The sequence below is a fragment of the Trematomus bernacchii genome, unplaced genomic scaffold (genome assembly GCF_902827165.1).
Source record: "Trematomus bernacchii unplaced genomic scaffold, fTreBer1.1, whole genome shotgun sequence".
NCBI lineage: Eukaryota > Metazoa > Chordata > Actinopteri > Perciformes > Nototheniidae > Trematomus > Trematomus bernacchii.
The window spans coordinates 2786591-2803241 of record NW_022988098.1 but is presented as its reverse complement, the minus strand read 5'-3'; the positions used below and the strand labels follow the sequence as shown (position 1 = coordinate 2803241).

The 16651-nt window shown below is 41.2% G+C and overlaps 1 protein-coding gene and 1 pseudogene across 1 annotated transcript; both read left to right on the top strand.

The window, feature by feature from the left end:
* LOC117475492 overlaps positions 1 to 12165 on the top strand; it is a 25255-nt pseudogene extending 13090 nt beyond the window's left edge.
* On the top strand, positions 9869 to 16651 carry LOC117475342 (dynein heavy chain 1, axonemal-like). The gene is made up of 6 exons (XM_034121489.1): positions 9869 to 9880; positions 12114 to 12248; positions 12843 to 12986; positions 15732 to 15863; positions 15953 to 16123; positions 16414 to 16651. The coding sequence occupies exons 1-6, from the start codon at positions 9869 to 9871 to the stop codon at positions 16636 to 16638; spliced, it is 819 nt and encodes a 272-aa protein (XP_033977380.1). The 3' UTR covers positions 16639 to 16651.

The following is a 16651-nucleotide window of genomic DNA, read 5'->3' as shown; positions in this document are numbered from 1 at the left end:
TCAAATCTCTAACCGAGATGACAAAATAGAGGAACAAAATGAAAGCGCTCACGTAGTGAGGAATCAAACTTTACAGAGTACAAAGAGCATAGACCTGACCATAGCAAGAGACAATACGAACTGACAAAGAACACTTGGGAGACAGGGGAATATAAGCACAGGGTAACTAGACACAGGTGGGGACCAATCCGGGGCGGGGCTGACATTGATGAGTACAGGAGACACAGGTGAAAATAATCAGGAAGCCTGGAATGAGAGAAAGCAAACGTAAATAACATGCATCTCTCTAGCATTTCTGTCGGTGCACAACAGTACCCCCCCCTCTAGGGCCAACTCCTGATGGCCCAGGCTGATTGTAAAAATCGTGGATAAGCGTCTTGTCTACGATAAATGACACAGCTACCCAGCTTCTAGCCTCAGGACCGTAACCCTTCCAGTCTACCAGGAATTGCTTCCCCCTCCCCCTATTACGGACCTCCAGTAGCTTACGGACCTTGTAAACCTCACCCCCTTCAAAGAACTCGGGCGGTGGAGGGGGCTTGGAGGCGGGAACAAGTGTGCTCTTCGTACACCGGCTTGATTTACTGACGTGAAACGTCGGATGTACTCTCATAGTTCTGGGGGAGTTGCAAGCGTACAGACAACCGGGTTGATGACTCTGGACACCGGGAAAGGACCCACAAATCTCGGAGCCAGTTTCTTTGAGGCGACATGGAGTGGTAAGTCCTTAGTGGAAAGCCAAACATTTTGGCCTGGTCTGTAGGAGGGAGGACGACCCTGCGATGGACGTCTGCAACAGCCTTCATCCGAGCTGAACTTCGGAGAAGAGCCTGGCGAGCACCAGCCCAAACTCGTCGACAAACGTCTGATCATGGCATGAGCCGATGGAACCCTCACCTCTTCCTCGTTGTTAGGGAAAAATGGAGGCTGGAAACCATTGACACAATGGAATGGAGAGAGACCTGTGGCTGCCGTAGGAAGAGTATTGTGGGCAAACTCGACCCATGTGAGGTGGTCACTCCAGGTAGTCTGGTTCCGGGAGACGAGACAACGTAGCGTAGTCTCTAGTTCCTGGTTCAGACGCTCCGACTGTCCATTTGACTGAGGATGATATCCTGATGACAAGCTGACGGTGGCACCTATGAGTCGACAAAACTCCTTCCAGAAAACGGAAATGAATTGTGGACCCCTGTCGGAAACAATGTCATCAGGGAATCCATGGATCCTGAATATGTGATTCATCATGACCTCTGCGGTGACTTTGGCAGAGGGAAGCTTGGTCAATGGGATGAAGTGAGCCATCTTTGAAAATCGATCCACCACTGTTAGGACCGTAGTCTTGCCTCTGGATGAAGGAATCCTGTCACAAAATCCATTGAAATGTGTGACCAAGGACGTTGGGGGAATCGGCAGGGGCTGGAGCAAGCCCATCTTGACTTGTGATGAGGTCTTATTACACGCACACACCGGACAAGCCGCTACGTACTCTGCCACATCTTTCTTCATGGCTGGCCACCAGAAACGTTGTTGTATCCTGAACATTGTCCTTGTTACCCCCGGATGGCACGAAAGCACAGATGAGTGAGCCCAGTGGATGACCTTGGAGTGAAGAGCCTCAGGAACAAACAGCAGATTGTTGGGACACTCGCTAGGTGCTGGATTCTTGACATTCGCCTTTTTTACGTCCGACTCCACTTGCCAGGAAAAGGCTCCGATCACACGGTTAAGTGGAAGGATGGTCTTGGGCTCTACCGCAAGTGGTTCCGGATCATAAAGACGAGGACAAAGCATCGGGTTTTTGATTCTGAGACCCGGGACGAAAAGAGAGGGTGAAATTGAACCTACTAAAGAATAGTGTCCACCTGGCCCTGACGGGAGTTGAGACGCTTAGCCTTTCTTATATATTCCAGATTCTTGTGATCTGTCCAGACTAAAAACGGCTGCTCTGCACCCTCTAACCAGTGTCTCCATTCCCTCGAGGGCAGCTTTTACAGCTAACAGTTCCTTGTTCCCCACGTCGTAATTCCGCTCTGCCGTTGTCAGTTTCGCGACAGGTAAGCACATGGATGCATCTTGTTGTCTTCTGCAGAACGTTGAGACAGTACTCCTCCAATTCCCTCATTGGAAGCATCAACCTCGACCATAAACTGGCGCTGGGGATCTGGAATGGTGAGTATGGGGGCTGATGTGAATCTCTCTCTGAGACGTTGGAAAGCGAAGTCCGCCTGGGGAGTCCACTTGAAAGGAACCTTAGGAGAAGTCAGAACATGTAGAGGGGCAGCAACAGAACTGAAATTCCTAATAAACTTCCTATAGAAGTTAGCAAACCCTAGAAAACTGTTGGACCTTCTTCCTGGAGTCTGGTGTAGGCCACTGGGATACTGCACTGATTTTAGCCGGATCCATTTGCATATGATTAGGTGAGATTATGTATCCTAAGAAGGATACCTCTTTTGTGTGGAACTCACACTTCCTGCCTTGACATATAACTGATTCTCTAGCAGTTTCTGCAAAACCTGACGGACATGGTTAACATGAGACTTAGTGTCTGGGGAGAAAATCAGAATATCATCCAGATACACAAACACTGAAATATTCAAAATTCCCGTAAAAACCTCATTCACAAGAGCTTGAAACACAGCCGGTGCATTGCATAGTCCAAAGGGCATTACTAGATACTCATAGTGACCACTCTGAGTGTTGAATCCTGTCTTCCACTCATCCCCTTTTCTTATTCTAACCAAGTGATATGCATTTCTTAAATCTAACTTGGTGAATATTTTGGCAGTTTGAAGTAGTTCAAAGGCAGATGTCATGAGTGGCAGAGGATAGCGGTTCTTCACCGTAATGTCATTTAGTGGACTGTAGTCTATGCAAGGTCTCAGAGACCCGTCTTTCTTTCCCACAAAGAAAAATCCCGCTCCGGCTGGAGAAGATGAAGGACGGATAATTCCTGATTTGAGTGAAGAGGAGGAAATGTATTCGTCCATTGCTGCTCTCTCAGGTCTCGAAATCGAATAAAGTTTCCCTTGGGAATGGGGGCTCCCGGTAAGAGATCAATGGGACAGTCAAAATCTCGGTGAGGAGGGGTAGCGACATGGCTTTGGATTTGTTAAAGGCTTCCTTTAAATCATGGTAACAGGAAGGTACCTTCTGTAGATCAGGATAGTCGGGGTGATCTATAATGATTTTACGAGAGTCTGTTGGTGCATTAACAGGTTGTGAAAGTTTACACCTGCCCATACAATCCTCTCCCATTCCTTAATTTTCCCTGAACGCCAGTCAATGTGAGGATTGTGGATCTTTAGCCATGGAAACCCCAAAATAATCGGTTGATGATCCGACTGGCCGCAGTAGAAAAACAACAACCCTCCCGTAGACGGCGCTGCCTCTCCTCCAGAGAAAGCCTGGTTCTTCCCAGCTGCATGGATTCCCCGGAGTCATTCGGAAGTGTAATCCTCTGACGGTTGTGGTAACATGGGCTGGACATCCTCGGCTGGCGGCGCGACCCACCCAAGATGCATTCTGGGAGCTGGGAATAACGTCTCGGTTGCGTCGACGCTCCCTCTCTCTTTCCCGAAGACGGTTATCGATCCGGATGGCCACGGCGATGAGAGATTCCAGATCCCGGGTGTCTCCAGTGGAGCCAGCTGGTCTTTTATCGGTTCCGAAAGTCCCGTCATGAAGGCGTCACGAAGAGCCGGAACATTCCATCCGCTGTCCGCTGTGCTGCTGTGCGAAACTCGAATGGCGTAATCAACCACTGGCGGTTGAGCTGGCGTATATGAAAAAGTTTTCTGCTGGCCTCTGTAGCAGGCGATGAGTGGTCAAAAATACGACTCATAGTCTCTATGAAATCGGTCAATGAGTAAACATAGTTCAGTTTCTCTTGACCATTCTGCAGTAGCCCAGGGCTGCAGCTCTTCCCGTTAAATGAGACACAATAAACGCCACTTTACCATGGTCCGATGAAAGGCTCCTGGGTTGTGTTGAAAATGCAGATCGCACTGTACCAAAAAGGCTCTGCAATTAGAAGAATCTCCGAAAATCTCTCCGAAGAGCCAGCCGTAAAGGGGAAAGAAACAGCCCTGACTTGGGAAATCAAGCTTGGAGCATTGACAGGCAACCTCTCAGTTGTGGATGACGTCAACGGAGGAGCAGTCTGTTGGTGAGTGAAAAAATGATTCATTTGGACAGCCAGTTGTTGCACTCTGTGTGGATAATGCTTCCTGAATCCCGGCCTGGCGTCCTCTTAGTTCTTGTATTTCCTGGTTGACTAGGCCCCAAGCTGTTCCTCGTGATGAAAAGATCTTCACGCCCTGTGCTGACAGCGCTGGTGAAGTGTTCTTGGGTCGGCTGGGTCCATAATGGTCAGTTCGTTCTGTACGAACTCAGACACTTAGGATGTAGGACCCAATTGCACGACCCGGGAGACAGAGGTAAAGTATTAGTAAGATACTTTATTTTCCAAAATACAGCAATGAACAACAAAAAAGGTACTACCTAGTTGTTTATGAGACAGGTACTCCTCAGTAGGGCTGCCCTCGACTAAAGATTTTTCTAGTCGTCAATTAAGGCGATTAGTCGACTAATGTCGCACGTTATGATACATATGATTATAAATATATATATATGTATGGGTTAGGGTTTTTTTTTTTTATTCTTTTTTTTTTTTCCAAAATGGTTTCAGTTTCAAAGGCTGATAAAGAGCGTTATTATAACAGCATGGTACGTTGTGCTTCACATCAAATATAAAATAAAACTTTAAAAATGAACATTTGAAATATGAATTAAATGTAGAGAGCGCATGAGAGTCACAGCGCACGGCACGGACGCAGCGGTGTAAACAGCAGAAGCTCCGGGTAAGGATTCTTATTGTGTGTGTGAACAAGCAGTGAGGACACACACGGAACATTTAGTTCTAGTTTCTATTATTCATATCTGAATATAACAACCCAATAAATACTACAGAGGAAACGGAAACACTGAAAATATGAGCGTCGGCAAAAATCCCTCCGCATTACGCCCTCATCATGAAATGAAAGCTTTGTAGTTTTCTGAGGTCAGAATGATTATATAAAAAAATCGAAAACTAGCTTGTTGTAGGACTAGTACCAATGAATGGAGCAAGTTTCATGAATGTGACACTTTTATTTTGTAAGATAGCAAGGGGGGGCATATTGTGATAACCAGGCCTGTCATAAAATGCACCCCACCCAAAAAGATGTTTCTATTATTCCCACCCTCAAGCATTTTTCAGGGTATAGTTGTAGGATTAGTACCAATGAATGGAGCAAGTTTCATGAATGTGACACTTTTATTTTGTAAGATAGCAAGGGGGGGCATATTGTGATAACCAGGCCTGTCATAAAATGCACCCCACCCAAAAAGATGTTTCTATTATTCCCACCCTCAAGCATTTTTCAGGGTATAGTTGTAGGACTAGTACCAATGAATGGAGCAAGTTTCATGAATGTGACACTTTTATTTTGTAAGATAGCAAGGGGGGGCATATTGTGATAACCAGGCCTGTCATAGAATGCACCCCACCCAAAAAGATGTTTGTATTAATCCCACCCTCAAGCATTCTTCAGGGTATGGTTGTAGGACTAGTACCAATGAATGGAGCAAGTTTCATGAATGTGACACTTTTATTATGTAAGATAGCAAGGGGTGCATAACGTGGCAAAAATGTGCTGACAAAGACTATGTAACATTTGTAAACATATATTTTGATTATTATATGACAAATATGTAAAATGAAACAATACATTTTAAAGCACGTGTATACAGACAGGACGTAACAATAATAAGAAAAAAAAAAGATTAAAAAAAAAAATAACTGAAAAGGAAGTGACGAATGAATTTCGACACCACTACCATCAAATACGGAGCGAAAAGTTTAACCACAAGAATCAAGACTATATGAGCTACCACTAAACAACTCACAGTCTGAAAATTACCATTAATAAAAACCCTGAACGTTTACTTTTCGTTTTAAACATCGTTTTAAGGTGTAAACGTGTCATTTAGAAATGCGCGTTCCCGTGACAAGGGGGGCATTTCATGATGGGGGTGCATAATTCACAAATGCCTGATTGAAAGTTGTCAATGTTAAAGAGATATTCACAGATCTTTTTTTATTTGTGAAAATATTTAGTCTATTTGCAGATCCGTTTTACATTTGCAAATTTATTTGTGAGTTTGCAAATCTTTTAAATGCATTTGTGGATGGTGTTTTACATTTACAAATCACATATTTACACACAAATTATTTTTCTGTTCACACAAATAATTATGAGACATATCTATGCCCATAGAAAAGCAGTTTATAAAACCCAAATCCCCAAAAAGCATAATAGGGCCCCTTTTTAAACTGACGTAAAGTCACAGAGAGGGATCACCACTTATTACACTTCATCCTGAGAACATGAATATCAAACATGTTGCTGCTTGGTCAGGGTTTTATAATGACTTTGATTCATTCTCCGGGCATGTCGTGTAGTGTCGTGTACTGGCCGCGGCCGCAGCTAGACCCTTCTCGTGGAGTTGGCAACACTGGTTGTCAGGCGCGAATTTTGTATCATTTGAAAAAGCGTTACTGCATTTTCTGTATTTTCTCGGAACTAAACGGTAAACGCTACAAAAATGACTGACAACATGTTGACCGGAAAGGAGGCCAAACACGAGGCTAAGAGCGATCTTATCTCTGTTCACAAGGTAACGCCCGTTTACTGTTATTACTGTGTGAGTGATTCTATAATTTAGGGTGCATTTCACATCAACAAAACAGTACAAAGAAAGTGTTCTTTCTCAATAGAACAATCAGTGGTTCAAGTTAGTATATTCCTCAGTGTAACATATCCACTAGTTGCAAAGCTTAAACATTTTTTTATTTTATTTTATTTTAAGGGAAAGGATGTTTTCACTACTCAGTTTGTCAATTTTACGGACAAACTTGATGTCATTACAATCATTTGATTAAGTCCTGCACTTCAAGTAAAATCAAATTTGAAAGGCTCTTGAGTCCATTCTACCATATATCCAAAGATTTTTTAAAGTTTAAAAAATAATTGTATTAAAGTTTTGTTTTTTCATGTGATATGTTCAGCACTGTCATTAAGTTTAGGGATATTTGTATTATAAAACTACCATACAGGTCATTTGATAGTTTTAAGAGATGTCATGTAAAACTCCAACCTGTGTTATTATACATTATACTATAAAGGATATCAGAAGCACTATTTTAGATGTTTTAAATTTGAAAAAATGAGGTGCAACATAGTTGACAATGAAAGTCAAACATTTGACGCAAATAACATGTGATTGTGTGACTGTGTCTGCAGAGACAGATCGATGAGATCAAAGACCCGAAGCAGGATCGGCAGAGGCTTCTGGATGAGATCCGCTCGCTGGAGAGCAACAACAAGGATCTGGAGAGGACCGTCTCTGGATACGAGACCAGCCAGAACAAGGTGGCTTTAGACTTAACATTCAAATCCAGCATTGGTTTTGATATACAAATAAATACAATTTTTTACAATGTCCGGGGCGGGAGATTAATGTGATTGATTGTTGGTCGCGAGCCAGATACGCCCACCGGCAAGCTTCAACACATGCTGCCGTGTGGACGTACCGTTAGAGAGACTGGCAGAAATACATAAATAGACAAACAAAAAGATTTACTGTATGAATCACAAAGAAAGTATAAACATAAGACCCTGAAAAAAGTAAAGGAATTAGACTAAAGGCTTCCAATTAATGCAAAATGTAAGGTTTTTGGTCAGTGGGGAGAATATTACCTTAATTGGTCATAATTTGTCTTGAATACATGTTAAATGAAATTAATATTTTTAATCTAAAGTAGCAGCTCAAAATACTGAGTAATTCCTTTTAAAAAAAAATGTATTTGATAAATGCTAAAAACCCGGATAGCGAGTGTGCGCAGAATATTGATTTAAAAACAAGTCCTAAATCTAATTTGCCTTAAACGATACAAACCCTGTATTGACAATGTCTGTATGTAGATAATGAGAATATAAGCAATTTTTCATTTTAAGTGAGTGAGTCCTCCCCTAAAACTCCTTCCCCCCAACAGGACAGGAGAACGTTTTCTAAAAACTAAAACAGTCATTGTCCAAACGTTAGTGACCAGGAGCTTAAAGTTAAAGGTCTCCTATCATGCTAAATGCACTTTTTGATGTCTTTTAGACATAAATATGTGTCCCCGGTGTGTCGGGGAACTCACGCAGCGTCAGAAAATAAAACCCTCTCTTTTCCTCCATACCCAAATCTCTAAAAACGGGGCTACAACGGAGCTGATCCAGATTTGCGTCCGATATAACGTCATATCGGAAATGTAGGCTAGCTTTACACCCACGGCCCTATGAGAAACGTTGCTATCAGAAACAATGCCCGACTGTTTTGGACGTAATATGGTCGGTGTTTACATTAGCATCGCTAACACTCAGAGCTAACCTGTACTGGAGAGCATGTGTGTGAAGAAGCAGGAAATAAAAAGGAACTCACCTTGTGGTATAACCGGCAAGAGAGAAAGCCTTTGAGCTCCATACTGTTTCAGAAATAATCCTTGATAATCCATGATATGGCGTTTCATCACGGCAGCATTTAGTTTAGACAGTAGCTGCCGGGTCCCGCATGAGCTCAGACCCCTCCTTTTTTATTTTGTATCAATTTATTTTTATTTGTTAAAGCTTTATACCCAAATCAGCACTTTTGAAACAGGAAGTGAAATAGAGGGATATGAGGCATGGCTAGAATGGGTGATCGGTTTGGTATTTTGAGCAAAACACTTCATAGACATGTTTTTTATATATTTTTATACATCTGAGACTATTGCCTAAAAATAGCATGAGCTATGTGACCTTTAAAGTAACTTGTAGTAAACAGAGGTGGGAAGTAGTGGAGTACAAATACTTTGTTACTGTACTTAAGTACATTTTTCTGGTATCAGTACTTTACTCAACTTTTTACTTTTATGTTGAACACAAATACCTGTACTTTCTACTTCTTACATGTTGAACACAAATACCTGAACTTTCTACTTCTTACATTTTGAACCCAAATACCTGTACTTTCTACTTCTGACATTTTTAACCCAAATACCTGTACTTTCTACTTCTTACATTTTGAACACAAATACCTGTACTTTCTACTTCTCACATTTTGAACACAAATACCTGTACTTTCTACTTCTTACATGTTGAACACAAATACCTGTACTTTCTACTTCTTACATTTTCCAAACAGGCTGGTTCCTTTAGTTTGAATGTGTGTTTAGTGGCGTGATCATTATTATTTAGAGTCATTGCGTGCCTATTGATTTGAACACGATCCGTGTATCCATCATTTCCTGGTCTTCTCTAAAGAAGAGGGACCAATGAAAATGTTGTCATGTTGCCGTTGTTCAGCATGGAAACATTCATTAGCTAACAATGACATTATTGTTCTATTAATATAAAGGGAGGTCAGGTACTCTTTAAAACAGATGGTAGTTATGGATACTTTTTACTGAAGTACATTTCAAAGCCCATACTTCTTTACTTTTACTTTAAGAAGTTTAGTCAGTACTTCTACTTTTACCAGAGTATTTTAAACACGAGTATCTGTACTTCTACTTGAGTAAAGGATGTGTGTACTTTTGCCATCTCTGGTAGTGGGTAACAAAGACACTGTGAGTCTCAGAGAATCTGTTTCTCTCTGCCTGCATGGTTTCAGTGATGAGATGTTTCTTGTGTTTCAGCTTCAGAAGGAGCTGGTTAAGGTCGGTCACAGCAACACTCAGCTGAAGCTCAGCGTCTCCGAGCTGAGGCTCAAAGTGAGGAATGGAAACAAGGAGATGCACAAGATGGCGCAGAAGGTGAGAAACACTTTCAAACACTATAGAGGTTAAAATTAGGAATAACAGAGGATTTTAGCAGTCAGAACAACTAAAGCAGTTAATAACAGAAACGCCAAATAGTCACATCTAATAGAAATGTATAAAAGCATTTATTTTAATTGTGTAGCAGTCAGTTTATAATTTTGGCAGCACTGTTGAGCATTTTGAAAATGTATTTTCATGCCTCTGTGCAAGGCTTAGTCTTTCTATCTTTATAGCCAGTGGTGTAAAGTAAGTTCATAAACTCAAGTACTATACTTGGGTACAATTTTGAGATACTTAATAATAAATAAATTAATAATTAATTTAATTTATATAGCGCTTGTCATCTGCCAAGACAAATCTCGAAGCGCTTCACAGCAAAGGACACTGATACAATTTGAGACATTAAACAAATAATAATAATAATAATAATACAAATTAAAAATGTAAACAAAATTAAATAAAAATTAAATATAAAATAAAATAAAAATAAATAAATAAAATAAAAGTCGGAGATAGCGATAAAAATGGCAATACTCCAGGTGTACCATGCTCAAAGTTTATTGGAAGGCCTGCCGAAAGAAGAGGGTCTTACGGCCCGTCCACACAGCAGCGTTAAAAAAATCTTGGAGGTGGGCGTATCTGAAGCTTGGGGATTTTTGCGAGCAAGGCACCAACAACCAATCACATGAATCTCCCGCCCCCGACATACGAAGCAAAAAAGCCCGAAGTAAACTGGATATAAACTCTCCAAACAGGAGAAAAACTACCACTGTCTCTGCCACCTCCCTCCATGCCTGGCTCCTCCGGTTTTGCTACTTTGTTCTTCTACTCCTCTACAGTTCAGAGGTAAATGGTGTACTTTTACTCCACTACATGTATTTAATACCTTTAGTTACTTTACAGATGTGGATGAATGATGTGAAATCTAATCAAGTGTTAAATCAGACTTTAGTTCCACCTGGAGTAAATTCACAAGCTACTCTGTAGTATACAAAGTCATTCAAACTAGCTGCACCTTTACCAGCTTTGAGAACACTTTCATGATCAATCATTATAAAACATATCATATATATTATTCTGAAATGGACCAATCTGCACAAAGACTACTTTTACTGTCGCTACTTTAACTATATTTTGATGAGAATACTTTTCTACTTTTACTTGGGGAACATTTTGAATGCAGGACTTTTACTGTAACAGAGTATTCCTACACTCTGGTACTTCTACTTTTACTCAAGTACAAGACCTGAGTACTTCTACTTTTACTCAAGTACAAGATCTGAGTACTTCTACTTTTACTCTAGTACAAGATCTGAGTGCTTCTACTTTTACTCAAGTACAAGATATATACTTATACCACCTCCGTTTATAGCCTATGAAAAAAACTATTTGAAAACGAAGGCTAAAGCTAACGTTAGCAGATAGTGACAATGTATGCTAGTTAGCGAGCTCAACGATTCATTAAATAATATTGTGACAGAAAAACTTTTCAGTGCACATCACGCTCTGCCGCTCCGACAGGGAGCTCTGCTCTGAACACCTGAACGGCCCGTTCTAACAGCTGTTCACCAGCGGTCCAGTCTGTGCCACAGTGACTCCGGACCGCACAGTTAATATTAACGAACGCACCGTAGGTAATGTAGCTGCTGAAGCTAGACCCTCATCCCGGAGCAGCAGAGCCTTATTATACATCCATGAGCAGAGCCGACAGGCAGGAAGACTCGAGCACACAGCTCGCGCTTCATTATAATATAAAAAAAAAAGAACACCATGCGTGTCATGATGGCACATAACAGCTCGCGGCCGCAGATTACTCCGGGTCCCAAAATATTCAATCACACAAACGACCTATTTTGGATTCAAAACGGCGAATTTTGCCGAAAGGTGACAAGTTTGCATCCCTGATGATGATAGCTTCATTTGATTCGCTGCTAAGCAGAAGGGGATGGACAGTAACACAAAATGGTCTTCATTAAAGAAGATACTCACTTTATTTGTCTAACTGATGAAACATTTTGTTCATTTATATAACTAAATGCCAGGAGAAGTTGAAATCAAACCGATCATTTTGGCTCGAAGTTTTCCTTTAACTTTAAAACTAATTTATGCACCGCTTTGTTTCCAGTGTAGAAATTATTAAAGACCCCAATAACTCTTTACAGTTACACATTCCCAAAAGAAAGATGTGGTTAAAAAATGAAATATCCTAAATGTTTTGTGCGTCCAGCTGAAAGACCGGGAGACACATCTCCAGCGGCTAAAGGCAGACCTCCAGAACTGTGTGGGCTTAATCCAGGAGCCCAAAAAACTTAAGGAGAGCATCATGAAGATCTACGCCCGATATGTTGCTGACGGGGTGAAGGTTCAGAGAGAACTCTTTAAAGTAGAGACATTACATACTGATATACACCTGAACATCAGCAGGAGAGGACTCTTTAAAGTAGAGACATTACATACTGATATACACCTGAACATCAGCAGGAGAGGACTCTTTAAAGTAGAGACACTACATACTGATATACACCTGAACATCAGCAGGAGAGGACTCTTTAAAGTAGAGACACTACATACTGATATACACCTGAACATCAGCAGGAGAGGACTCTTTAAAGTAGAGACATTACATACTGATATACACCTGAACATCAGCAGGAGAGGACTCTTTAAAGTAGAGACATTACATACTGATATACACCTGAACATCAGCAGGAGAGGACTCTTTAAAGTAGAGACATTACATACTGATATACACCTGAACATCAGCATAAGAGGACTCTTTAAAGTAGAGACACTACATACTGATATACACCTGAACATCAGCAGGAGAGGACTCTTTAAAGTAGAGACACTACATACTGATATACACCTGAACATCAGCAGAATAGGGGCTCCTAAAGAGTGCAGGGGTTAAATTCGGTCCCAGTCTCATTGGGAGTCTGCTTGTGTTGTTTTCTAGGTGGAGCAAAGTGACGTTGAAGGAGAATTTTATAGGGCTTTCTGTCGGCAGCGTGAGCATATGGAGAAAATGGTCAACGGGCTCAAGACCAGACTGGCCAGATCTGGTAGGCAGCATGATCAGGCCTATGACAAGATCCAGAAGGTAAGACATGCAACAGATTTAAAATCTTGGAACAATCCTAGTCTATAGTTGTATTCACATGACTCGTCGCCCCCCCGCAGAAGAACGTTGGTCTGACCCTCATAATAAATGAGCTGCTTAAAGGAGCTGCTTCTGAAGAATGACTCCCAACTCCTCCACCGTGCAGAGAGTGCCATCATAGCAATACTGGATCAATAAAACAATTTGTAATTGTTTCCATTATAACTCATTATTTCACAGTGGCACAGGATCATCTGCCAATACAAGCACTTTGGTTCATGTTCAATCCATAATAACATATAAAATTATAGTTGGATCTTTTTGTCTTGTTATTATTAGCAGAGAAAATGTAACGTTTGTTCAACTATATACAACTAGAAAATGCATTTCCTGCAGAAAATGCGTGCGAATGCTGTAAACTGTGAACATTTGTGGCTGAATTTAGCTGAAAATGCAGAAAAAGCTGAATATGTTATTAGCTGAATGGTAGCTGCTTTTAACTACAGAGACCAAGTCAGTGTGTTGCTGAACTTAGCAGAGAAATGCAGAAAAGTGAAATGATTTGAATCAAATTGTTACAGCTCAAATGCATTGCAATGACTTCCATGTTAAAAAAAGACTTTAAAAAGCTGAACATTTAAAAAAGTATAACATATTTAGAAAAAGTTGAAAGTTTCCCATCATGTGTTGAAAAGGCTGATTGAATCAAAATTGTTACAGCTCAAATGCATTGCAGAGTAGGAAAAATAGTGAAGAAGCTTAATATTTAAAAGAAAAGGTTTAAAAAACAACATTGATAGCCTCATTGTCCTGAAATAGCTGAATAAGTTAATAGTTGAATGGTTTCTGCAGCTGAAATTAGCAATATGGTCTAGCTGCGGCCGCGGCCAGTACACGACACTACACGACACGCCCACCTGACACGACACTACGGTGGCTGAGAGACATTACCGTACATGGCAGATTAAAAGCGAATTGACGACACTTATTATTATTGAGATCGTACATGGCAGATTAAAAACGAATTGCAAATGTTATTGTAGCATTTTAAGCAACTATTAGGCAAATAAATTAATAACCTAGTCTATCCGTTTGAGACACAACAGTATAACTTTCAACCCAAATCATTTTGTCAACAAACGGTGGTTTAGTAAACTTTTTTTTAATATATAAAATAGGTATTAATGAGATAATCTATTGATTATGTTTGTCTAACTGCTACACATGTATTTTATACATAAATGTAGATATTTGTGAACATCTAAATATAGTTGTTAAAGGTTTTAAGATATACATAATCACATCATGGGGTCATTAAGGAACAAATTAGGATGAGCAAACTATGGATAAATCAAAGAAAAGAAAAGTATCGGAGGAACACAGGATTTAATTCTGCGTGGTTAGAGTTATCTGCTTTCACAGCAAACGATGCTTACCGGGATGTTTGATATGTGGAGAGAAGTTGTCAAAGGTGCTGCAGCCTTTGTATCGAGGAGAAACACGGAAGAGGAAGACAGCTGACGATCTTCATCATAATTCAATCAGTTAACTATTTTTAGGGTGCAGCTATAGGTTTTATTTATTTCAAAGTGGGTACATTTTAATTGTATTTCGTTTCCTTCAAATGTGCAGAGGACTCCCCAAGTGCTGTGTTGATTCATTTGAAAGTAGGCCTGTGTATTTTTTTAAATTCTCCTTATAAGAGTTCTTTGTTTCTTATTAGAGGTTAACAGTTTTATAATGTAATACATAATAAATGCAAAAAAACTGTAGTTTGTGTCTGTGATATAACAATAAATACAACTTTATAAGCTATCAAATATGTTTTGCGGCTCCAGACAAAACAAATAGTATATATCTATAATACCTGGATATCTGGCTTGATGACTGTCTCACTTTTACATTTCATGTCAATAACCTGCTTAAAAAGCTGAGGGTTAGGCTAGGTTTCTTTTACAGAAATAAGTCCTGTTTCTCGCTTGAGGCCAGGAAAAGGCTCTGTGACCTTTTTACCTGTGCTGGACTATGGTGATTTGTTATATATGAATGCACCTGCCAATTACCTGAGCAAGTTAGATGCTGCGTATCACAGTGCACTGTGCACTCTCTCTCTCTCTCTCTCTCTCTCTCTCTCTCTCTCTCTCTCTCTCTCTCTCTCTCTCTCATACACAGCGCTGTAAAACACTTTCACACAGAACCAGGCCGTTCTCATCTCACTTGTTAAGAATGGCCACCTATGTGATAATTGCTTTCTCTATTTATGGCCATGGGACAGGGCGATATACACAACTATTTTAGGCAGATGCTCGATTCCAGGACACAAAAAAAAGCACCAAAAAAATTACAACACCTCATGTGTAGGTTTTGGGATGAATGCAGACTCATATTCCACCCACCGGAAACTGGCCAAACATTTCTCCCAGCAACTCTCCCCCTGAGGTTGTTCAAAAGGTGTTAGCGTGTGTTTGTCACATCACTTGCAACTATGTGAGTTAGACTCTTGGCTTGTGCTGCGCTGTTACATCAGCCTGTCCTCGTTTTACGTCTCCATTGAACCTAGTGCTCTTAAATGTTTCAGTAAGACTGCAAGAATGTCAAACTAGCTACAGGGAGATGTATATGTCGACCACTAAATAACTACACCCTTTTACAAAATATGGATGTTTTCTCTTATATTAAAGCTTCTGTTTGTGACTCTTGTTGTTGTCCTCTGCCTTTTGTTCTGCTGTTGTTTGTGTGATTCAGGGCCCCTGGGCAGAGAAGCTCATGCTCGCTGCTATGGAGCGAGGTCATTGGGTCTTCTTCCAGAACTGTCACCTGGCGCCCAGCTGGATGCCCTCCCTGGAGAGACTCATTGAAAACATCAGCCCAGTAAAGGTCAGACCATTACGCATTGATCACATGGTATGTGCACTTTTGTAGTATTGTGAGTTGATCAATTCCTTTTATTGCTTGTCTCATAACAGGTGCACAAGGACTTCCGTATGTGGCTCACGAGCCTTCCCAGCAACAAGTTCCCAGTGTCTATTCTCCAAAATGGGTCAAAGATGACCATCGAGCCTCCCAAGGGAATCAAGGCCAATCTACAGAAGACCTACCTGAGGCTCACCAATGAGTTCTTCACCTCCTCCACAAAGGTCCGTCTGCTCCTGCTTCATATCTGGATCCACTCAAATGTTAGATTAGAAAACCAGCCATTTTGGATCTGTTTAAACATCCAGCATCTAGTGGTGACTTTAACTTCTCTCCTCTCCTCTCCTCTCCTCTCCTCTCCTCTCCTCTCCTCTCCTCTCCTCTCCTCTCCTCTCCTCTCCCTTCCCCTCTCCTCTCCTCTCCTCTCCTCTCCTCTCCTCTCCCTTCCCCTCTCCTCTCCCTTCCCCTCTCCTCTCCTCTCCTCTCCTCTCCTCTCCTCTCCTCTCCTCTCCAGGCATCACACCTCAAGGCTTTGCTTCTGTCTCTGTGTCTCTTCCATGGAATTTCTCTGGAGCGAAGGAAGTTTGGCCCACTGGGCTTCAACATTCCCTACGATTTCACAGACGGAGACTTAAACATCTGCATCAGCCAGGTCAAAATGTTCCTGGACGAGTACCAGGACGTCCCGTACAAGGTGGGGGGAGGAGAACTCTTCTGTCTGTATTTAACAACCTGTTAAGATAACAATACCT